General features: G+C 40.8%; 1 protein-coding gene and 1 pseudogene across 1 annotated transcript; both read right to left on the reverse strand.

Annotated features, from left to right (window-relative positions):
• Positions 1-10894, reverse strand: part of LOC100765915 — a 61451-nt pseudogene extending 50557 nt beyond the window's left edge.
• Positions 10895-14952: 4058 nt separating this feature from the next.
• LOC118238935 (vomeronasal type-2 receptor 116-like) lies at positions 14953-15528 on the reverse strand (the record flags this gene model as incomplete). The annotated part of the gene is made up of 1 exon (XM_035445846.1): positions 14953-15528. A coding segment is annotated over one exon (576 nt), but the record flags the coding sequence as incomplete, so codon positions are not given.
• Positions 15529-21146: the final 5618 nt, after the last annotated feature.

The raw sequence follows: 21146 nt of genomic DNA on the forward strand, positions 1-21146 counted from the left end.
TTAGAGTTGCAGATCAATATACAGGCCCACCAAGCTCTTACATGAGTGATGGGTCTCCAAACTCATGCCATCACATTAGCCATGGTGCCACATCTCCAATGTCCTTGAAGTGTAGCTTAACCTGCCCTCTGCCATGCACATTGGACCACACTGCCAGTCTGGATAAATGGCAACATCTGTTGCACTGTAGTCAGAATTTTCTTTAGTCTGGCAGCTCACAAAATTGATATGGAGACTCATATTAATAATGGAAACTCAACAAATACTTTATGATGGGGAATGTTCTTCTGTATATATGTTCTTCTTATTGGTTAATAAATAAAACACTGACTGACTGATTGGTCAGACAGGACATAGCTGGGCAGAATCAGGATATATGCAGGGACAAACAGGAAATTGCTCTCTTCTCTTCAGAGACACTGAGTAGTCATCATGTAGCAGACAAAGGATTTGCAGGTCTGGCATTCCCCAGTAATATAAGACCACGTGGAAATACATGGATTAGTAGTTATGGGTTAGTAATTAAAAAGAGCTAGCCAATATGATACTGAAGCCAACGGCCAACAGTTTCATAACTAATATAGCATCCGTGAGTTTCTTTGGAGCTGAAGTGGTGGCAGGGCCTGCTGGGCCAGAAAGTTCACATTACAACATTACACTTGCTTTTAATTTGCTCTTATAGCTTGAATTAACCCATTTCTATTAATTTACTTGCTTCCATGTGGCACCAGGTTTGTTACCTCATCTCCTACACTTCATGCTTTCTCCACATCTTCTCCAGACTCTGCTCTTCTTCATCAGAGCATCCTCTCTGTGCTTGGAAATCCTGCCTAGGCATTAGTCATTCCGCTCTTACTAAACCAATCAGACTGACATCTTCACAGTTTACAAAAACATTATTCCACAATATTTCCCCCATTGTATGAATGAAGAAGAAAGGTTTTAACTCTACCATAATAAAACTATAAACAATAAGATGAATTATCAGGCAAAAGTTACATTTACAATGTCCATCCATTTGTATTTGACATATTTGGAGAAAATACTCCATTATATACTCTGTCTTGATTAGTCTAAATCTCTATACATAATTTAGCTTCTATAATAACTAAGGAAAACTGCAACTATAACCACTTTGTCTTCAATTTCATCAAACATCCAAGAAGGACATAATATTACTTGAGTAAGCAGGAAGTGCAGAGCAAACAACTTCCAAAACTAGAAAATAACAGAGACATTGGCTGCCTGTTAAGCCACCCCAGGATTCCTCCGTATTATAGGGGCATCCCATATTTGGCTTATGGACCAGGAATATCTTATAGACTTTTCTGTGAAAATTTTGGAGGCCTGACCTACCCTGTATTGGCAAAGTTCAGCAGGCACTTGTTCACTTTGGAGACCATTCTATCAGCAATTCATGCAAGGTCAGTTTCTTGCCCAAATTGCTATCTTTTGCTACAAAGAAAGCAAACTCCATATGGAGGTTCTTCAATGCCCATTGGTAGCATGAGTTCTAATTGGTCTTAGTATTGAAAACCTGGAGTCAGATATTAGGGGTGAAGGATGAAAATGTAGAGGAGCAGAGCAGCCAGCCATGAAAGTTTTGCCCTTATAAAACCTCCAGACCAAAAACAGGTGGAGCTGCTCTTCTCTCCTTCCTTGTATTCCTCTCTCTACTCAGCCATCTCGCTTCCTGTCTGTCTGTACAGATCTCCAGACCTCTATGGTTAACTAGTGGTTAGGTTCACCCTCTTATATTCAGGCAAACTTTATTAGTTAGAGTACAAAGAAAATATACCCACAGCAACCACACTTTTATGAAGTAGATAACAAAATACCACCACACCCATCATGCTTTTATGAAGTTTGGATTGGATCCACACCCATCATGCTTTTATGAAGTTTAGATTGGATCCACCAAGTGCAGAAGTGTCACACTGTCATGAAAGGTCTTATGTTATTAAAAGATCTTAAATACCATATAAAGCAGATCTCTGGAGTGTTTGAAGACTATCTATCTACTTAAAATATGTCTCTGATTGACTTGAAAATATATCTCACTAACTACTAACCTGTTTTATTTATTATCTTAAATAACTTCATAGGAGTAGATATGTATATACATTGCTAAATGAGCTGTATAGCTACAATACCTTAAATAAGAGTAAAAGTATATGTACAGTGTATTCTAACAAAAATAATCTTAAATTTTTATCAATATCCAAAAATGCTTTAAATAAGAGTAAAGACATATTATAACAAAATTGTATAAATATACAAAAATTCTTACCAATATAAGACTTGTAGTTGCTTCATGAGTTTGAAAGTAGATGTGATAATCTACCTTTTTATACTATCATTTCTATATCACCCCTTTTTCTTTCCAGAACAAAATCTTGGAATCTATTTTCCTTTGTTTAGCATCTGCCCTGACAATGGGCAATAAAAATTATAACCAACTCATCTAAACAAAGACCAAAATGCATACCCCACTGAATGATAAAAAACCCACCCATGCCATTTCTTGGGAATGTGGGCATCGTGTTGTTTATACAGCTTCCTATTTTTGTCGTGTTAACAACCTTAAAGGATCATGAAAAAATTAAGATAATGGTCAAGTCCTGGGGGAGCTAGTTGTTGCCCAGTCTCAGTGTGATGAGATAATGCAAGGCTTATGTAAAGTTTCAGCTATATTAGAGTAGTCTGTGAGGCTTGACCATCTCAGCTAGAGCACTTCTTACTTGTTCTGGGTGAGAACTCTGAAGAAGCTGCACCAGAGGCACTGTGAGAGCCTTGCTCATCAAGGCCACCTGTTCTCAATGGAGTCTGGTCCTCTTGCTCTGAGAACATATAAACTTTCAAAGGCAACATAAATATATTCATGAACACAAATATGGACTGTGCTTGTACCAAGCCAGCCAAAGATGATGTTTTTATGTTTGAACAGGTAAAATATATGTCGCCTATATTTAGTATTTTTACATTAATTTCATTATATCTGTAGCCAAGATTTTCAGGGTTTCTTCCCCCAATCAAATCTGATCTCTATTAACCTTGAATGAACCCACAGCCTTTCATTTTTTATAGAAACAAAAGCATAAATTCTTCACCAGTGTTATGTATTTTGACTTCCATTCTGAAGTTATGACACTTTAAACACACACACACACACACACACACACACACACACACACACACACACACACGTAGTTTGTGTAATCCAATGTCTCTCAGGAGATGGTGTTTGCTCATCAGCAATGAAAGCATTTAAAATCAGTATATTTTATATATATATACAGGACCCAGACTCCCTCTGTATATTCCAATTCTACGTGGCTATTCTTTTATATTATTTTTCTTTGAATATTTAATTTTACTATTTGTACATTAGTTTTCTAGGTCAGCCTCTATTCATTTTCTCTTTTTAAAGCCTAATATCATGTTTAAAACACAGACTACCTGTTGAGAAGTTTTTTCCTGTCTGGATCTGCTTTACTACATATCTGTCAATTGTTATTTGCAAGAGCAAAACTTAAACCACCCACCTTGCAGCTTAGCTCATGGTGGTGGTATCTCAAGACCACAAGCAGCATCTGGTAGATACATCTCTATATGGTAGCCCACATGAAAGACTGCAGGACTAGGAAGTCACCATTGTGTCCATTTTTGTGTGTTCAAAAACTTTTTAAAAACTTTCTCAGGTTTTATGTGGTAATACATGCCATCTTGTTGGATGTAGTTGGATTAACCTTGTGTCATCTCTCACAAAAAAACGACATGGAGTCTTATATTGATCAAAAACCTTGGCCTATAGCTTAAACTTGTTTCTAACTGACTCATATTTACATTAAGCCTTTTCTATTAATTTATGGGCAGCCATGTGACTCGAGGTGTGTTCCCTCTTCTTCATGTCATGTTTCCTCTGCATCTCCTCTTGACTTGGCCCTTCTTCTCAGCATCCTCTCTGTTCCTGAAAATCCACCCTAGCTATTAGTCATTCAGTACTTTATTAAACCAATTAGAATGACATTTTCATAGTGTAGAAAAAGATTATCCCACAGCACTGCATACTATTCAGATACTATTTGGTTGTGCAATTTTTTTTCTCACCTTGAATGACCTAGATATCTTGTCCCATATATCAATTTGTAGTTCTCATTCTATTCTTTTTACATAATTTCACTTTGTTGCTTTCTAGTCTTAATGTTCAAGATCTCTATGTCCATGTTTATTAAACTTGAATGTCATTATTAACTTTTGATATAGTATCAGGTATTGAAAACTTTTCATTGTTCCATTATTTTTTGTTACATTAATTTTTAATTACAATATAATTATACAATATACCCTTGTCCTTTTCCTCCACACTTCCCTGTATACCCTTCCTTCCTCTTTTGATTAAATATGTTTATATGTGCAAATACAAGATGTTCTTATACTATAATGTTTTTATGTATGTTTTCATGACATTTCATTTGAATATGTCTTACAAATTTTCTGTAACCAAATTTAAAAATTAATATAAATTTACAAAATACAAATTTTTTAGGATTTATTAGCAGTTAATATTCACAATAGAAGGATATAAATTTTCCTCAGTGTAACCAAGATCAAGGTGCCATGATCTTGTAAATCACTTTTGGAACTGAAGATGATCAAACTATCCTAAGTGTATTTTATCAACTACCATTATGAATCCTATTACTATGTATAATTAATAAGTGCCAAGAAAGTATGGGGTGACTTCCAGTACACCATTATTTAGTTAGGTTAGATTCTTTGATTTTTACAAACTTTAATTTTTCAAGTGCAGTCTATAATCATGCATTTGCTAAGGAAATCTGGAGGGGATTTGAAATGAATGTAAAGTGTCTCACATTTGTGAAATGATAGAAGGAAGAGTTAGGGCCCTGTGATGTCACTAACCAGACTCTACAGAATCAGAAGTCTGAGTATGGTCTTCCAAGTAACTCTAACCTTTTCAAATCTGTCAATGACTGTGGTGATACACAGCAATCTTGAGGTCCATTATTTCAAAGAATAATAATGTAAGTGAAATTAATATTTATGTACATTTCTATAACAATTATGCATTACTTTCTACCCTGTGGTTCACAAAATTTCAAGCTAAAACTCCCTTAAAGTAGGATAAAACATTTGTAATCCTATAGAAAAAAAAGATCATATATGAGCTACAGAGATTTCTCAGCAGTTAAGAGTGCTAGCTGTTCTTTCTTAGGACATGCATCATATATTTAGCACATTTATGGTGGGTCATGACTGTAACTTTGGTTACAAGGACTCTAACAAAATTTTTCATCCTCTTCATACACTATATATATGTGGTGGACAAACATACATACCAGCAAATTATATTACTTACCAAATAAAATAAATTTTAAAACAAGAGAAAAAGTTCTAATTATTCAAAAATAACCTGGTTATGTCGAGAAAAAATTAGAGAGTTAGTTAATAAAAATTGTTGATCTGGATCATGATGAAAGTTCAATCTAATTAGTCCAACAGCAAAAGAGATGACCAGAGAGTCCTCAGAAAGGCAATATGACACTGATCAAAAAAGTGGATCATATTGCATCCACTCTGTGTATAATGGTATCTATGTGTGAAAATATGTGTGAAAGTAAAATGGACATAGGACTGAGTATTGGAAGGAGAAAAGTCAGATTTGTGGGTATGGTGAGAGGAGAGTGTATAGATAAGTGGGTGAGGATGCTCTCTTAGTTACTTTTCTATACTGTAATGAGCACAATTATGAAAATGAATTTTCAAATGAAAGATACCCTTCAGCTTACAATTCACAGGTCACACCCTACTTCAAAAAAGTTGAGGGAGGACATAAAAGAGAAAACATGAGGACAATCAACTCAATTGGCTTGTTCTTCTTGCCTTGCTCAGCCTGCTTCTGATTTCATGTAGACCACCAATCCAAGATCAGCACTACACATGGCATCTTCGGCCATTCCTCATCAATCATCAATAAGAAAGTGGGTAGCAGTGTTGCTTACAGGATAAACTAGAGGTGACATTTTGTCAAATGATTTTCCTTCTTTCCAAATGTTCCAAGTGAACATCAAACCAACAAGCAAATGTGTTCAAAGCAAATGACATACTGGACTGTACATATCTTCATGAGGCAATAAGGAGATTGAATATACTACAATTTAAAAAAACATAAGATCAGATAGTATTATTGCTGACTTCAGAAATTTTTGCTTCACAAATTATGAAAAATTGACATATGCGAAAGATACTTGTGAGATACTCTGAAAGGCATATCCCAGGTAAAAAAAATCCTTTTTAATAACTTGAGAATTCACAAAAGCATTTAATGTACAATGCATCTGTGAGACATTCCACCTCTTACCAGACACCCTACCACATACCCCTCAAAACTTCAAGACATCCTGTTTAAAAAACTAAGTCTATTTAGTGCTGCCCATAGCTGAGTGGATATAGGGCCATCCATAGGATTCTGTCCAACCTGACAAGACTGACAACCAAAGTAAGGTGAATCTCTGTTCTCCAGCAAATGACAACCATCTCCTTCCCCCAAGATCTAACGCATCTCTCTGAAGAGGTAGTGGAAAACAAACTGCAAATTATTTTAAGGAAATCAAAATGAAGAAGTTAAAAACAATTACTACAGACTCATATGTAAAATAAATGTCTTAATAATATGTATTTAAAATGACTGAGCTCAGTATTGCTAAGAGAAATGACCATAGTCTCAAGTCCTCAAACAGCACAGGTTTACAAAAGAACCATGTATAACAGTGACCTTACTACTCTACTGTTAAACACCAAGCTTGTGCCCATATTAATGAACTTTGACATTTATTATGAAATACATAATTAGCTTGAAAAAAGAAAAATGTTTCTCCTGCCCACACATTTTCAGACTTGTCTATGGTTTGCTATCACAGTTTCTATTGGACATGTTGCAGTCTAGGATGTCATGGAGATTCAAATACCAGCATGATTTTTAACTTTATGATAGGAATTTGAAAGAGAAAAGAGAAAAAGCTAAGGGTTTCCACACTCCCCTTCCTGCATGTGCCCTACATGCACTACAATGGTTCACTAACACTTAATTATTTCCACCAACATCTAGAACCAAAGCTTGGATAGTAAGCGTTGCAAAGGTGGCCTTTGGAGGGGAATCCACACACAGAACACAGCAAAACCTTAAATTCAGAGTATTATAATTGAGTAAACTAAATGTGTCATCTTCAAAGAGCAACTTCTGCATAATAGAGAATTCAGATTGTTACCATCAGAGAGATCCCTTTTGCTCAGTCACAGAGACTTTGGTTGGTTAGATCATTGTGAAAACAAATGCATTTGAAACCCAATTCGTTAAGTACAAAGAACAATCTTCTTTAAGTTCAAAAATGAATTTCAAAAGTCATGCTATGTATAAACTAGTAAACATCCAGACACATATGTTACATTAATAAGGAAATTATATGAGTGTTCAAATGTCATTGCAATAATTCCCAAAGAGAAATAGAAGGAGGAAAGTGGTGAAAATTGTCTTAAATAAGGGGACATCCTCAGCACCAAAGTCTTGAATGTGAATGACTGGAGGAATATGATCCTGGAACTATACAACCTGGGTTAGAAAACAACTGAAAACAAAGTAAATCTGGACCAAGTCAAGCTGCCAGACTGTGGATAAGAGCTGGGGGTGTTACTGACAGGGTACATGATGCACAGACAGACAGACAGACAGACAGACAGACAGACAGACAGACACACACACACACACACACACACACACACACACACACACACACACACACACACACACAGAGTGAGGACCTGAATGTGTGTTACCAGGACATGGTAGCAAGTGTTTTCTATCCCAAAGGCCTTGTGTAAAGATGAGACACAGAAATAGGAGAATTCCAGAAGACCCTAGCCTGCCAGTCTGGTGTGCACAGCAATGAGTTACATGGTGGCTCTGTATCAAAAGGTGGGAAGTGAAGAACAACACCCATTATTCTCTGGAAAATTTATGGAACTGCAGAGATACACTCTTTCAACCACACACATCACATCTACACACAACCACACAAATCACACATTCATATGCATGGACAGAGAAACACACATGTGCATTCTCAAACACATAGAGAAACACACATGTATGTGCACACACTAATATTCATACAAACACTCCTATTCACACACAATAATGAGCACATCCATACATATATTTGCAAGAGAAAACTGCATTCAGAAACAACCCTCGCATGTATACCTTCTCTCTCTCTTTCTCTCTCTCTCTCTCTCTCAAAACATGAGGTGCTTTTAAAAACAAATCAAGCCCTTAGTAAAGAACATTAAAATACACATTGTTCAGACAAAAATAATGCAGAAATTTATTGTGGGAGGCAATCTTTTGTTATTAGGTTTAAAATTGCCAACTTGAAGGCTGTCCCAGAGGCCAATTTATATTTCTCCCTTTGATTTCAGTCAGCAACATTTGAAACAGTACTGAATGGAAAACAAGAAAATCTTGGATATTGTGGCTGGCTTGTGTAATGCAGCTTTTCTATAGACACATGTGAGGTGGATACAGGAGAGCCTCATTGGCCAGCAAGCCTGGCATACACAGCAGTAAGCAAGAAACAATGTCTGGAAGAAGAATGACCTCAAGGAAACATATAATGCTTTCCTCATGAGTTAGGCATGCACATGTCCACACTGATAATAGCAGACAAATACAGACAGGCACACACATTGGACACACTCATAATAAAGTGTCAGTAAAGTGATAAAATGTGATTCATTAAATGAATAAATAAATGATTTTATAGAAAGCCTAATGTATATTCAAATATTTGATGGAAAATAAATACAACAATTTCTATGTAGTTTATGAAGAATTAATGGATTAAAAACACATATCTTGTAAATGGTAGATTGGGTTGGTTACATAAATTGCAGATACATATTTAATTGAACTTAATGCATGCTTAACAAGAAGTTACACAGGAATGGCATGGAAACTGAGCCAACTGAAAAGGCATGGATCTTAGAGGAGAATCTACAACCACCACTTACTAGTCCAGTAATGACTATAACAACATATGCTCTTTCCCACTTCAACACACCACATTCAAAATTATTCAAAACAAATGACAAGCACACAGTCATTTTACAACCATTGAAATCAAGAAGATATTATTAATATAGTATATACACATATAGAAATTTGGGACATCCATAAAATATTGAAGGCATATTCTGCATTAAGGCATGGGCTCACTTCAAATCAGAAAAAATTTTATATGCACAACATAAAGGCACAGTGCCCAGCACAGTTAGTAAAGCTCTTGGTAAGGACATGTCACAGGGTGAGAAAAGACATTACTGATTCAAATTGAAATTAGAGATTTTGCTAAAAAGTTTACTACTTAAGTTAAGGAATTTATGCTTTTTATTATCACAATAATTATTCACACAGTGCAACACTTTACACTCTCAGCAAATATAAAATTATGATTGGTCCATGAACAAAATTAAACAAAGTACTGATTATGCCTGGGTTTATTATATATCACCTGCAGAATAAGCAGGTTTGATGTTTGCCTTCCAGACAGTAAAGCTAGTTTTTTAGCAAATCATGCAGTCAACAATGCACTAATGAGAGCTATATTTAGATAAAAGTGATTCAGTTCATAAAATCCCCAAATCACTCTAAAACATCCAGTGAGCCACATCTGCCACACCTAAGGATTAGTAATGAGCAGAGAGGGATGAGAGTTAGCAAAGTGGATAAAACAGGGACAAGAGCAATGCATATGTGACTGGCATAGTTATGGAAAGTGAGGAGTCTAAAATGAGAAAGTTGAAAGGACTGCATTAGTATCAGCCAACAATTAGGACTGTGGAAAGATGAGACAGCATCTAAGCAGGGACAGTTGCAATTCCTTCCTGCCACCTCTCTTCCTGAGTGTACAGAGCATCCACAGGCAACACCTGTCACATCAGCAAGTGACAGGGTTGTAAGCTTCTCTCCAATTGATACCTCTGCTCACAGGAGCACAAGTCCCTGGGCAAAACTGTTTCAGCCCTTTATTACACAGTTTTTTGATTGAATTGGTGACATTGTTAATTGGCAAAAGGATGTCTGTGCACTTCCATCGCTATTAACATCACGGGGGTCTGATTATACTTCCTGACCTGGAATTTGTAAGCAAGTTTCAGGGGGACTCTGGCAGGAAACACTTATCTGCAAAGAGTTTCAAAAAACTAAATGCAATCCGTTGTCTCCTCAGGAATGTAGAACACACACACAGTGGCACCTAGTCTTTATAGATATTAGGGAATGCATAGAAGCATTATTCATTCACATTTTGTAGAAGGAAAGTATGTTATCAATTTTTACTACTGAATTGTGCACAGACCGCAAGCTATGTTTCTATGTTACATCATTCACTCCTCTGCATGACAGCAGAAAGAGGGACAGATGTGTGGGAAATATCTGGAGAGTGGTTTTGTGCTCAGAATCCACCCATAAAACATAAAATGCAATAGGAAAGAAGATGAAAATGAAAAACTCTTACTACATTGGAAGGAGATGCTGCTTAGAAGAAAAATGTGAAATAGATTAAGAGAGAAATCCTGGAGAAAGGGGCTAGGAAGAGCAGGCAGGAGACACTTACCTTGGATGAATTCTTGTGGCCTCTGGCCCTTTTCTGTGCTGGGAGGTTTGAAAGGTATAAAGGGGTAAGAATGCACTGATCACCATGTCTCCATCCTGGCATACATAGTCTGTCCAAGACATACGACATCCTGGGAAAACCAACTTGCACAACAGCACAGGAAGCTTCAGGGTCAAGAGGAAATAAATCAACATGGACATTGTTGGTGTTTCTTTCAGTATAAAGGAAATCTGCAGTAATGCCAAGTTCGCCCTTTCAGCAGGTGAATTGTGAGCCTGCCCGTGCTTTATAAGTGTTGCAGGCAACACTACCTAATCATTCCACATTTGCTTCTGACAGTCCCCTGGAGAAATCTTTAATATTTTCTACCCTAAGGCTGTGAATCTGAGGTTTTCTGTCCAAGGGAAAAGAACATGCTAGGAAAAAATATGTCTAAGAAGAGAAGAGCCACAGGGACAAACCCAAATGGGGAAGTGTATTTGTAAAACTTGTGTCATAAGCTTATGGCACAAGGCCATTTGACATGATGCAATTGGATTGTGCCTCAGGATTCCAAGTTAGTTGGGCAGAAAAGGCCCTAATCTGGAAGGGTTTCTCTACAAATTTAGAAAACAGTGCCCCATAGTGTCCAAGATAAGGAGGGTCATCTCAGATCTAAGCATCCAGTGGAGCTAACTTGGTATTCACCATAATGCCCATTAGTATCTGCAAATACCTCACAGGTGTAGATTCCCCTTGCCTGAGAAACAAAACAAAAAATGCATTATAGTGTCACAACTCCAAAGAGCATAACTGACGACTCTTCAATTGAATAGGAAGCCCATCCTACAATAGATAGTATATGCCTGGGACTGTGTAACTAGTCAAAGCACTCTGACTAGGCAGGTCATGAGGCTTATTGGTTGGATTCATTACTGAATTTTGCTAAGTAGATACTGTACCTAATAATTTAAAGCCAACTTGATACAAGCAATAGTCATCTGAGAGGAGGAAACTTCAAATACAGACATGCCACCATGAGATTGGGTTGTAGGCAGACCTGTAAGGCATTTTCTTCATTAGAGATTGATAGGGAGTGCCCACCTGATACTGCCTGTTGCCAACCCTGGGCCCTAGGACATTGGTTTTATAAGAAAGAAGATCAAGAAAGTGAAAGTGATGGAGAGCAAGCCAGTAAGCAGCAACCCTCCACGACTTCTGTCTCAGATCCTGCCTCCAGCCTCCTATTCTGTTTGAGTTCCTATCCTGATACCCTGGTTGAGGAATTGTGATATGGAAGTCAAATGAGCCCATTCCTTCCTAGCTTGAGTTTTCTTCATGGAGTTGCAGAGAGGGAGGAGTGATGAGCAAAGGGGTCAAGACCAGTCTAGAGAAGCCCACAGAAACAGCTGACCTGAACAAGTGGGAGCTCATGGACCCCAGACTGATAGATGGGAAACCAGCATAGGACCTACCTAGAACCCCTGAACGTGAGCCTCAGTTAGGAGGCTTCCGCAATCTATGGGGCCACTGGCAAATGGTTAGAATTTATCCCTGGTATATGAATGAAATTTGGGAGCCTGTTCCACATAAAGGGATACTCTCTCAGCTTAGACACACAGGCGAGGACCTAGGCCCTGCTCTAAATTTTATGACAGACTATAGTAGGAAATTACCAATACGGTTACTTACAGAGCGAACCAGCCAGCCGGTGGTAGTCTGTACAGCAAGAAGTAAAGAGAGACGGAAACCAAAACACAGTCCCCCTACTCACTCTGACCACGCCCTCACAAGCCCTTAGGTACTCCTGTAGCCAGCCCCTAAGAAGGCGTGGCTACAGCTTCCCCTACAACAGACTTTGAAAATCTCCCATGGAAGGCCTCACCCTCCCTGGGGAGCAAAAGGGGGACAGGATAGGAGGTTGGTGGGGGGCAGGGGGAAATGGAGGGAGAGGGAACTGGGATTGCCATGTAAATCAAGCTTGTTTCTAATTTAAATCATAAAGGAAAAAAGATTAAAACATCACAAAACATATGAATTCTGGTTTGAGAAAAGAAAGAATGTTGATCCCAGGACATCAGAGTCAAAAAAATTATTCTAAAAATCAAGTAACTTAACAAAAAACAATAAAAATAAATAAATAAATAAATAAATAAATAAATAAATGAAAGAACTGGATATTTGTGTTTAAATTTAAGGAGAGATCCTTGGCCTGGAAGGTCCTACTGTCCTTGAGCCCCAAAATAAAAACACAGAGACATATATTAATTATGAAATTGTTGGCCAGTGGCTAGTGGAAGTGCCAACTGGTACAGTGACTTTGGAAATCAGTATGGCAGTTCCTCAGGAAATTGGGAATAAATCTATCACAAGATCCAGCAATTACACTCTTAGGCATATACCCAAAAGAAGCTCATTCATACAAGGACATCTGTTCCACAATGTTCATCGAAGCATTATTTGTAATAGCCAGAAACTAGAAGCAACCTAAATGCCCCTCAGCTGAAGAATGGATAGAGAAAATGTGGTACATTTACACAATGGTGTGCTACTCACCGGGGAAAAAAACAATAGAATCTTGAAATTCGCAGGCAAATGGATGGAACTAGAAGAAACCATCCTGAGTGAGGTAACCCCGTCACAAAATATAAACATGGTATATACTCACTCATATATGGATTTTAGACATAGAGCAAAGGATTACCAGCCTACAATCCACACCACCAGAGAAGCTAGGAAACAAGGAGGACCCTAAGTGACACTTACATGATCCCCCAAAGATGGGGAAAGGGACAACATCTCCTGAGCAAATTGGGAAGGAGTCATTATAGGTTTAAAGAGAAATCAGGCACTTGGGAAATGTCCAGAGATCTACAAAGATGACACCAACTAACAATCTAAGCAACAGTGCAGAGGCTACCTTAAATCCCCTCCCCTGATAATGAGATTGATGACTAAATTATATGCCATCCTATAGCCTTTATCCAGCACATGATGGAAGTAGAAGCTGACACTCATAGCTAAACACTGAACTGAACTAGAATCCAGTTGCAGAAGGGGAGGAGTGCTGAGCAAAGGGGTCAAGACAAGCTTGGTGAAACCCACAGAAACAGCTGACCTGAACATGGGGGAGCTCATGGTCCCCAGACTGACAGCTGGGAAACCAGCATAGGACTGATCCAGACCCCATGAATGTGGGTGTCAGTTTGGAGGCCTCAGAATTCTATGGAGTAGAAATGGACATTGAGAGCCCATTCCACATAGAGGGATACTCCCTCAGCCTAGACACATGGGGGAGTTCATAGGCCCTATCCCAATAGATATGATAGACTCTGAAGATCCCCGTGGAAGGCCTCACTTTCACTGGGAAGCAGAAAGGCTATGGGATAGGTAGGGTGTCAGTGAGGGGCAGAATAGGAGGGGAGGGAGTGGGAACTGGCATTGACATGTAATGCAATCTTGTTTCTAATTTAAATTTTAAAATTCTGTAGTAGAGTCAGAATAAAAAAGGAAAAAACACTCATTTCATTTTAATAGGTATGTTTGATGCCACCGCAATTTATTACCCTTATGTAGGGCTGTACACATTTCAAATTGTTCAAAATTCTGGCATTACTTATACTTCACCCACCAGGAGAACATCTTGTTACCTTTCAATCAAAATTATGACAACTGTAATCTATCCAATTGTGTGTCCATTGTTAATACACATACTGGAATCATAAAAAAGAAGGTAACAGAATGGAGCTTGCTACTAGCCAACCATAGAGGTCTGGAGGAATGTTCTGTACAAACAGACAGGAAGGAGATAGCTGGGCAGAGAGAGGACATGAGTGGGCAGAAACAATACCTCATGTTCTCTTGTCTACTTGGATGCTTGGAGGTAAGGTATGGCTGTGGCTTGTTCCTTCTCTCTGATATCTAAGCATTTTCTTTTATATCTGACTCCAGATTTTTATTAATTATACCAATTAAGAACCCAATTTACAGTTTGCTGAAAGTTAAGATCATTTTGTACTTTCCAAAATATTGATATGGAAGTCAAATACAGGAATAAGTTATAGCTGTTTGATTAGAAGACTAAGGCAGCCCAAGAAAATTTGGTCCTGAACATACAACATTCCAATGTTCCACAAACACAGTATACAAAAACAGTAAGTCAGACTTGAGGCATGTTTAATGAATTGCAGCAGTTTAATCTGAGAACTTCTATTGACACTGCTCAAAACCATAAAAATGTAACATGAATTATCTGAAAGATTGCTTTTTATTACTGAAATCAATTTCTCATGGCTTTTAATGAGTTCTTATCAGGTCTCATGAGAATAATGTAGCACATGGGCACAAAGATACATCCTAGGAGTCCTTTGCCAGAGGCTAAGATGGAGAAGACTTCCACAGCCACCATGACCTCCCCCTTAGCACTGTGGTAGACTGGGAGGAAGGTGACCCAGACACTGCAGAACACCAACATGCTGAATGTCAGATATTTGGCTTCATTGAAGGTATCTGGCAGGTTCCTGGCCAAAAATGCTACTGTGAAGCTCCATATGGACAGGGCTCCTAGGTAACCCAAGACACAGTAGAAGGCTGTGATTGAACCCTTATTGCACACAATGATGATTTGACCATGTTTAGAGTGTACATCTGTGTCCACAAATGGAGGAGATGTTCCTAGCCAGATTCCACAGAGGATAATTTGTATAAATGTACAGATTGGAATGATGAATTTGGGTGCCCCAGATTTAAGCAATGCCCTCATCCTTCTTCCTGGAGCAATGATCTTGAAGGCCAGGACCACAGTAATGGTTTTGGTCAAAACAGTAGACACAGCCACTGTGAACACAACACCAAAAGTGATCTGTTGCAGAATGCAGGTGGCTGTGTTGGGCTGACTGTTGTTCTTTTGTTTAAGCTGCAGCTGCTAATAAGGAAAGGAACAACGAATAATCAACCCACGTGGAGTTTATTTATCAGAGAGGGGGGAAAGAGGGGATGGGCAGTCAGCCAACCCTAGGGAAGTCGAGAGAAAGAGGAAGAGGGGTGTGGGGCAGGACCTTTTAAAGGGAAGATTGCATATGCGCAGTAGGGCAAAGGTCGAAAGGCATGGCGGGTGAGTGAGTACCCGCTTGTTAGGGGGCGGGGTTAGGGTCATCCAGGTGTTTTGTTCTTACAATCCCGGCTGTTGTTTATTATAAAAGTTAGAGAATTGGGCGTGGCAGGTTAGGGAAGTAGGGGCGAAGATGTCTTAAGGCTGCTTCCTGCTGGCCTGGGGCGTTGATCGTCTTTGGGGGGTTGGGGGTGCTGCCACGTCCTGGAGTTGATTGTTGTTTCATTGTAGTCCGGGCCACTCTGGTGCCTTTTAGTCCTGGCAAGATGTTTGTAGAATAGAGGACAAGGTTAAGTTTAGAAAAAAATTTTTTTCTTAGGTCCTGTCATTTGACGGGAAGATTGTAAGATGAGGGAGGGGTTCCCGAGGAGTCCCAAGATGAGGGAAGGGAAATTGAGACTGGGGAAGGGTTGGATATTACCTGGAGTGAATCTGACCTGTTTGGATCTGATTCGGCTCCCTGGAACTTATAAGAGTCCTTAAAGTTTGGGAAAATAAAGATTAGACATATTAAATTATATCTAGGTGGTATGAAATCTTTCTGGTTACCTTTAACCAGAAGGCACAAACACTTGGTGATCCTTGTATCTTTAGATCCATGGTTTTTAGGCTGGCATTCCTGTAACAACAGCTAAGTAAATTATTGTGAGATACTTTGGAAATTAATGAGCAGAGTGTAATTAGAAGCAGGAAAGTTTAAAACAGCCTTGTAAAAATTGAGCCTTATTCTTCTGAAATAGGAGGTAAAGTGGATGATTTCAGTGTCCTCTGAAACCTAAGGGAACAGGGTCCTGTTGTAGAAACTGTGTATGAAGGGTGAGTCTCAGGTGGAGAAGTAAAGGGCTTGAGGTGGGATAAGTGAATCCAGTGGGGAAGGCCCTCAAGCTTAGCTGCTGTTGGAGTGACAAGAATTACTTTGAAAGGGCCCTTCCACTTAGGAGACAGAGGGGAGGGGCTCTGGCCTGGAGGAGAAAGAAGTACTTGATCCCCTATGTTAATTGGAGAGGTACAGGGGGTGGCACATGGCCGAGGTAGAGAGTGGTCAGCAAATTCCCAAAGGAGGGAACGGAGATGATGAAGTAAAGGTGTGAGCAAGCGGTCAGGGAGAGGCGAGGGTTTAGGTGAGAGGCCAGGTGTTAGAGCCGGCCGCCCGTACATGAGTTCAAAGGGTGAGATGAAAAGTGGTTGTTTAGGGAGAGCCCTAAGCCTGAAAAGGGCCAGAGGCAGAAGCTTTACCCAGTCAAGGTGAAGTTCCTGTGACATTTTAACCAGAACAGTCTTTAAAGAACGGTTAGTTCTCTCCACCTTCCCTGAGGACTGGGGGTGGTATGGAATATGAAAATGCCAAGGAATATTGAGAGCTTTAGACAGGGTTTGAGAGATCTGAGAGGTAAACTCAGGACCATTGTCTGACTGAAGAGAGGCTGGAATCCCAAACCGGGGGATAATTTCCCTGAGAAGGATGTTAGAGACAGTCTGAGCTTTCTTGTTAGTAGTAGGAAACGCTTCTACCCATCCTGAGAAAGTATCCACTAGTACCAGGAGGTATTTAACTCGCCTGACTGTGGGCATGTGGGTGAAGTCAAGTTGCCAGTCAGTCCCTGGGAGAGAGCCCCTAGCCTGGTGGGTGGGAAAAGGGGAGTTACGATACTTGGAATTAGGGTTTGACATCTGACAGGTTTTACAGGAGGCAGTGATAGTTTTTAAGAAATTTAAGTCCTCAGAAGTAGGTTTGAGGTGAGCCTTGACAAACAGAGAAAGAGCCTTACTGTTAGGGTGGAAAAGCTGGTGTAAGTAGGACAGAATTTGTCTCATGTCAGGAGGTGGCTGTGAGGATGTGGGTTGTAGTGTATGAACTCCCTGTGGTGGGTGAGGTAGATCTGGGCCTCGGAGGGCTGCAGCCCTAGCTGCTCTATCAGCCCGATTATTGCCCCTAGAGATAACGGAGCTGTCAGTCTGGTGTGACCGACAGTGAATAATTCCTATAGCTTTGGGGAGGTGAGAGGCCCTTAGCATAGCCATAATATAATCTGAGTTAGTTATGGATCCTCCTCTTGTAGTAAGTAGCCCACGTTCCTTCCAAATAGCTGCGTGGGACAGGAGGATATGAAAAGCATATTTAGAGTCTGTGTAAACATTTAGAGAATGTCCCTGTGCCAATTGAAAGGCACGGGTGAGGGCTATTAATTCAGCCTGTTGGTTAGTAGTGTGGGCAGGAAGTGCCCGTGCTTCTACCACCCTGGTGTCTGACACTATGCCATAGCCCGCTTTACGGGTCCCCTCATGTAAAAAGGAGCTGCCATCTGTGTACCAGGTATAGGTGGCCTGAGGTAGTGTGCCTTCCTGTATGTGTGAAGGGTGGGGCAATAGTTCCTCTAAGGTTTCAATGCAGGAATGAGTTGGAGAATAGTTAGCATTAGGTTGAGGTAGAAGATTTGAGATATTAAGGGGTGGGCAAGATTGGAAAGTAAGTGTGGCATCTTCTATTAATGCCACCTGGAGGGAAAGAACTCGGGAAGGAGGTAGAGTTTGTAAGCCTCTGTAGGTTAGGAGAAGGGACAGGTTGTGATGAGAGAAGACAGTGATGGGTGACCCAAAGGTTAGTTTCTTTGACTCACGGATAAGAAGCTCAGCAGCTGCTAAAGCACGTATGCAGGATGCCCATCCTTGGGTGGTTAGGTCTAGCTTCTTCGACAGATAAGCTACAGGTGCAAAGGAAGGTCCTAGCTGGTGACCTAGAACTCCAAGGGCAAATCCTTCTTTTTCTGTTACATAGAGGGAGAAAGGACGAGTTAAATCTGGTAGGTGAAGAGCAGGGGCTTTTAGGAGAGCCTGTTTAAGTCTCTGAAAGGGCTTAGTAACAGGGTTAAGGAGGGGTTCATGGGGAGGTCCGAGAGCTGCCTCATAAAGGGGGCGGGCAAGGAGGGAGTAAGAGGGGATCCAGGTACGTAAGAAGCCAGCTATTCCCAGAAATGATAAAATCTCCTCTTTAGTAGAAGGAACTGCAAGAGACCCGATTAAGTTTTTTCTGTCTACAGTAATAGCTTTGTGGGTTGGGGTAATGGTTAGTCCCAAATAGGTAACCTGAGTGGTAGACAATTGAACCTTAGAAGGTGAGACTCTGTAACCCCTGCTAGACAGGAAATTTAGGAGGGTGGAAGTGTCAGTCCGGCTAACTTCCAAGGAGGGGCTACAAAGTAAAATATCATCTACATACTGTATGAACTTGGATTTAGGGAAAGACAGAGAGAGCAGGTCAGAAGCCAGGGCCTGACCAAAAAGGTGTGGGCTGTCCCGGAAACCCTGAGGTAGGACAGTCCAGGTGAGCTGAGTGGAGACATGAGTATCTGGATCAGTCCAGGTGAAAGCAAAGATATTTTGAGACCGGGTGTGGAGGGGTATAGAGAAAAAGGCATCCTTAAGGTCTAAAACTGAGAAGTGAGATGTCCCCGGGGGGATAGTAGAGAGGAGTGTATAAGGGTTAGGAACCACAGGATGCAGGGGCACGACCGCAGAGTTAATTAGCCGGAGGTCCTGAACCAGACGAAAAGTCCCATTAGGTTTTTTTACTGCCAGTATAGGGGTGTTAAAGGGGGAGGAGGTAGGACGAAGTAGCTTTTTCCTTAGGAGGTCAGAGATAATAGGTTTAAGTCCCTTAAGGCTTTGGAGTGGGAGTGGGTACTGAACTTGAGCAACGTACTTAGAGGGATCCTGTAACTGAATGACAATGGGGGGATGGTGTCTAGCCACAGAAGGGTTCTGGGTGTCCCAGACCTTGGGGTCTACCTGAGAGGCTGGTAAAGGAAATGACATATTGGACCCCGTAGGTTGAGTAGCTAGAAGGAGGAGGAGGGGAGCAGCAGGCGAGTCTGGAGTTAGGCGAATGTGGGGAGCAAAGGAAATAGACGCTCCCACTTTAGCTAGGAGGTCCCTCCCTAGTAAAGGTACCGGACAAGTCGGTATAACCAAAAACGAATGAGTAAGGGGAATCCCCCTAAAAATACAGCTAAGCGGTGGAGTCTGCTGAGGTAAGTAAGGCTGTCCTCCTACCCCGACAATAGGAAGACGAGAAGGAGAGGTAGGTCCCCAAAACTCCTTTAGGACTGAGTATGTGGCACCGGTGTCCAAAAGGAAAGAGATAGACCGCCCTGATACTTTAATGTCCACCCGGGGCTCCCTTTCAGAGATGATGGTGGTCGGGTCAAGGGAGCCAGGGTCCCGTCATTCATAGTCCTCATCTATAGCCAGAGCTAAGAGATCGACTGGAAGGCCGCCTGTGTTTGATGTCCTCTTGTCACCTGGGACACGGGGACAGTCCACTGACCAATGGCCTACTTCCTGGCATCTAGGACATGGCTTTCGTGGTGCGCGGGGGTTCGGGCAACCCCGGGCCCAGTGCCCTTTTTGACCACACTTGAAGCATGGACGCTGCGGTACTCTGGCCCCGGAGGGCAAGGGATCCCGGGCGGATGCTGAGGCCGGTCGGACAGCTTCAGCTAGCATCTGGTATCTGTTCTTAAGGGTCTGGCCATCTCTCCCATGGTACACCTTAAACGCCACTCTTAGGGCCTCATCCTGTGGAGTTAGGGGTCCTTTCTCCAAATTTTTAAGTTTAGCCCTAATGTCGGGGCAACTCTGAGCAAAAAAGTATGTCATGAGAAGTTGTCTTCCCTCTAGCGTCTCAGGGTCTAAGTTAGTATACTGTAAAAAGGCCTGTTTAAGACGCTGTAGGAATTGGGAAGGATTTTCTGATTTGTCCTGAACTATATCTAGGAGTTTATCATAATTTATGGGCTTTAGGGCAGCCTTACGGAGACCAGACATTAAACAGGTTACGAATTGGTCTCTAGCCAGGATACCACCCGGGGTGTTATAATCCCAGTGGGGTTCCTTCTCCGGAACAGCATCATTCCCAGTAGGGTGAGTTGGCTGAGTCTGATGTATCTCATCTGCACATGCCCTTGCATAATTCCAAACTCGCTCGCGCTCCTCATGTAGTAAGTTATTACTTAAAATCATGAAGACATCATGAAAAGTAAGGCTATAAGACTGTGCAATATACTGAAATTCCTTTATAAAGGCAGTGGGGTTAGAAGTATAAGATCCTAATCTGTGCTGAATCTGAGAGAGCTCTGATAGTGGGAAGGGAACGTGAACTCTAACCACGCCGTCCACACCAGCTACCTCACGCAAGGGGAGGATGGTGGCCGGATCAGCTTTAGTAGCCCTGGATCCGGTCCTAGAACGGGTAATAGGTGGGGTGAAGGTAGGAGCCAAGAGTGGTTGTTTAGAAGTAGCTGAGTCAGAGGAAGCCGGAGCGGGGACGGTTGAAACAGAAGAGAGGGAAGGTTCAAGGATCTTAG

The sequence above is a fragment of the Cricetulus griseus genome, chromosome 5 (genome assembly GCF_003668045.3).
Source record: "Cricetulus griseus strain 17A/GY chromosome 5, alternate assembly CriGri-PICRH-1.0, whole genome shotgun sequence".
In the NCBI taxonomy this organism is placed as follows: domain Eukaryota; kingdom Metazoa; phylum Chordata; class Mammalia; order Rodentia; family Cricetidae; genus Cricetulus; species Cricetulus griseus.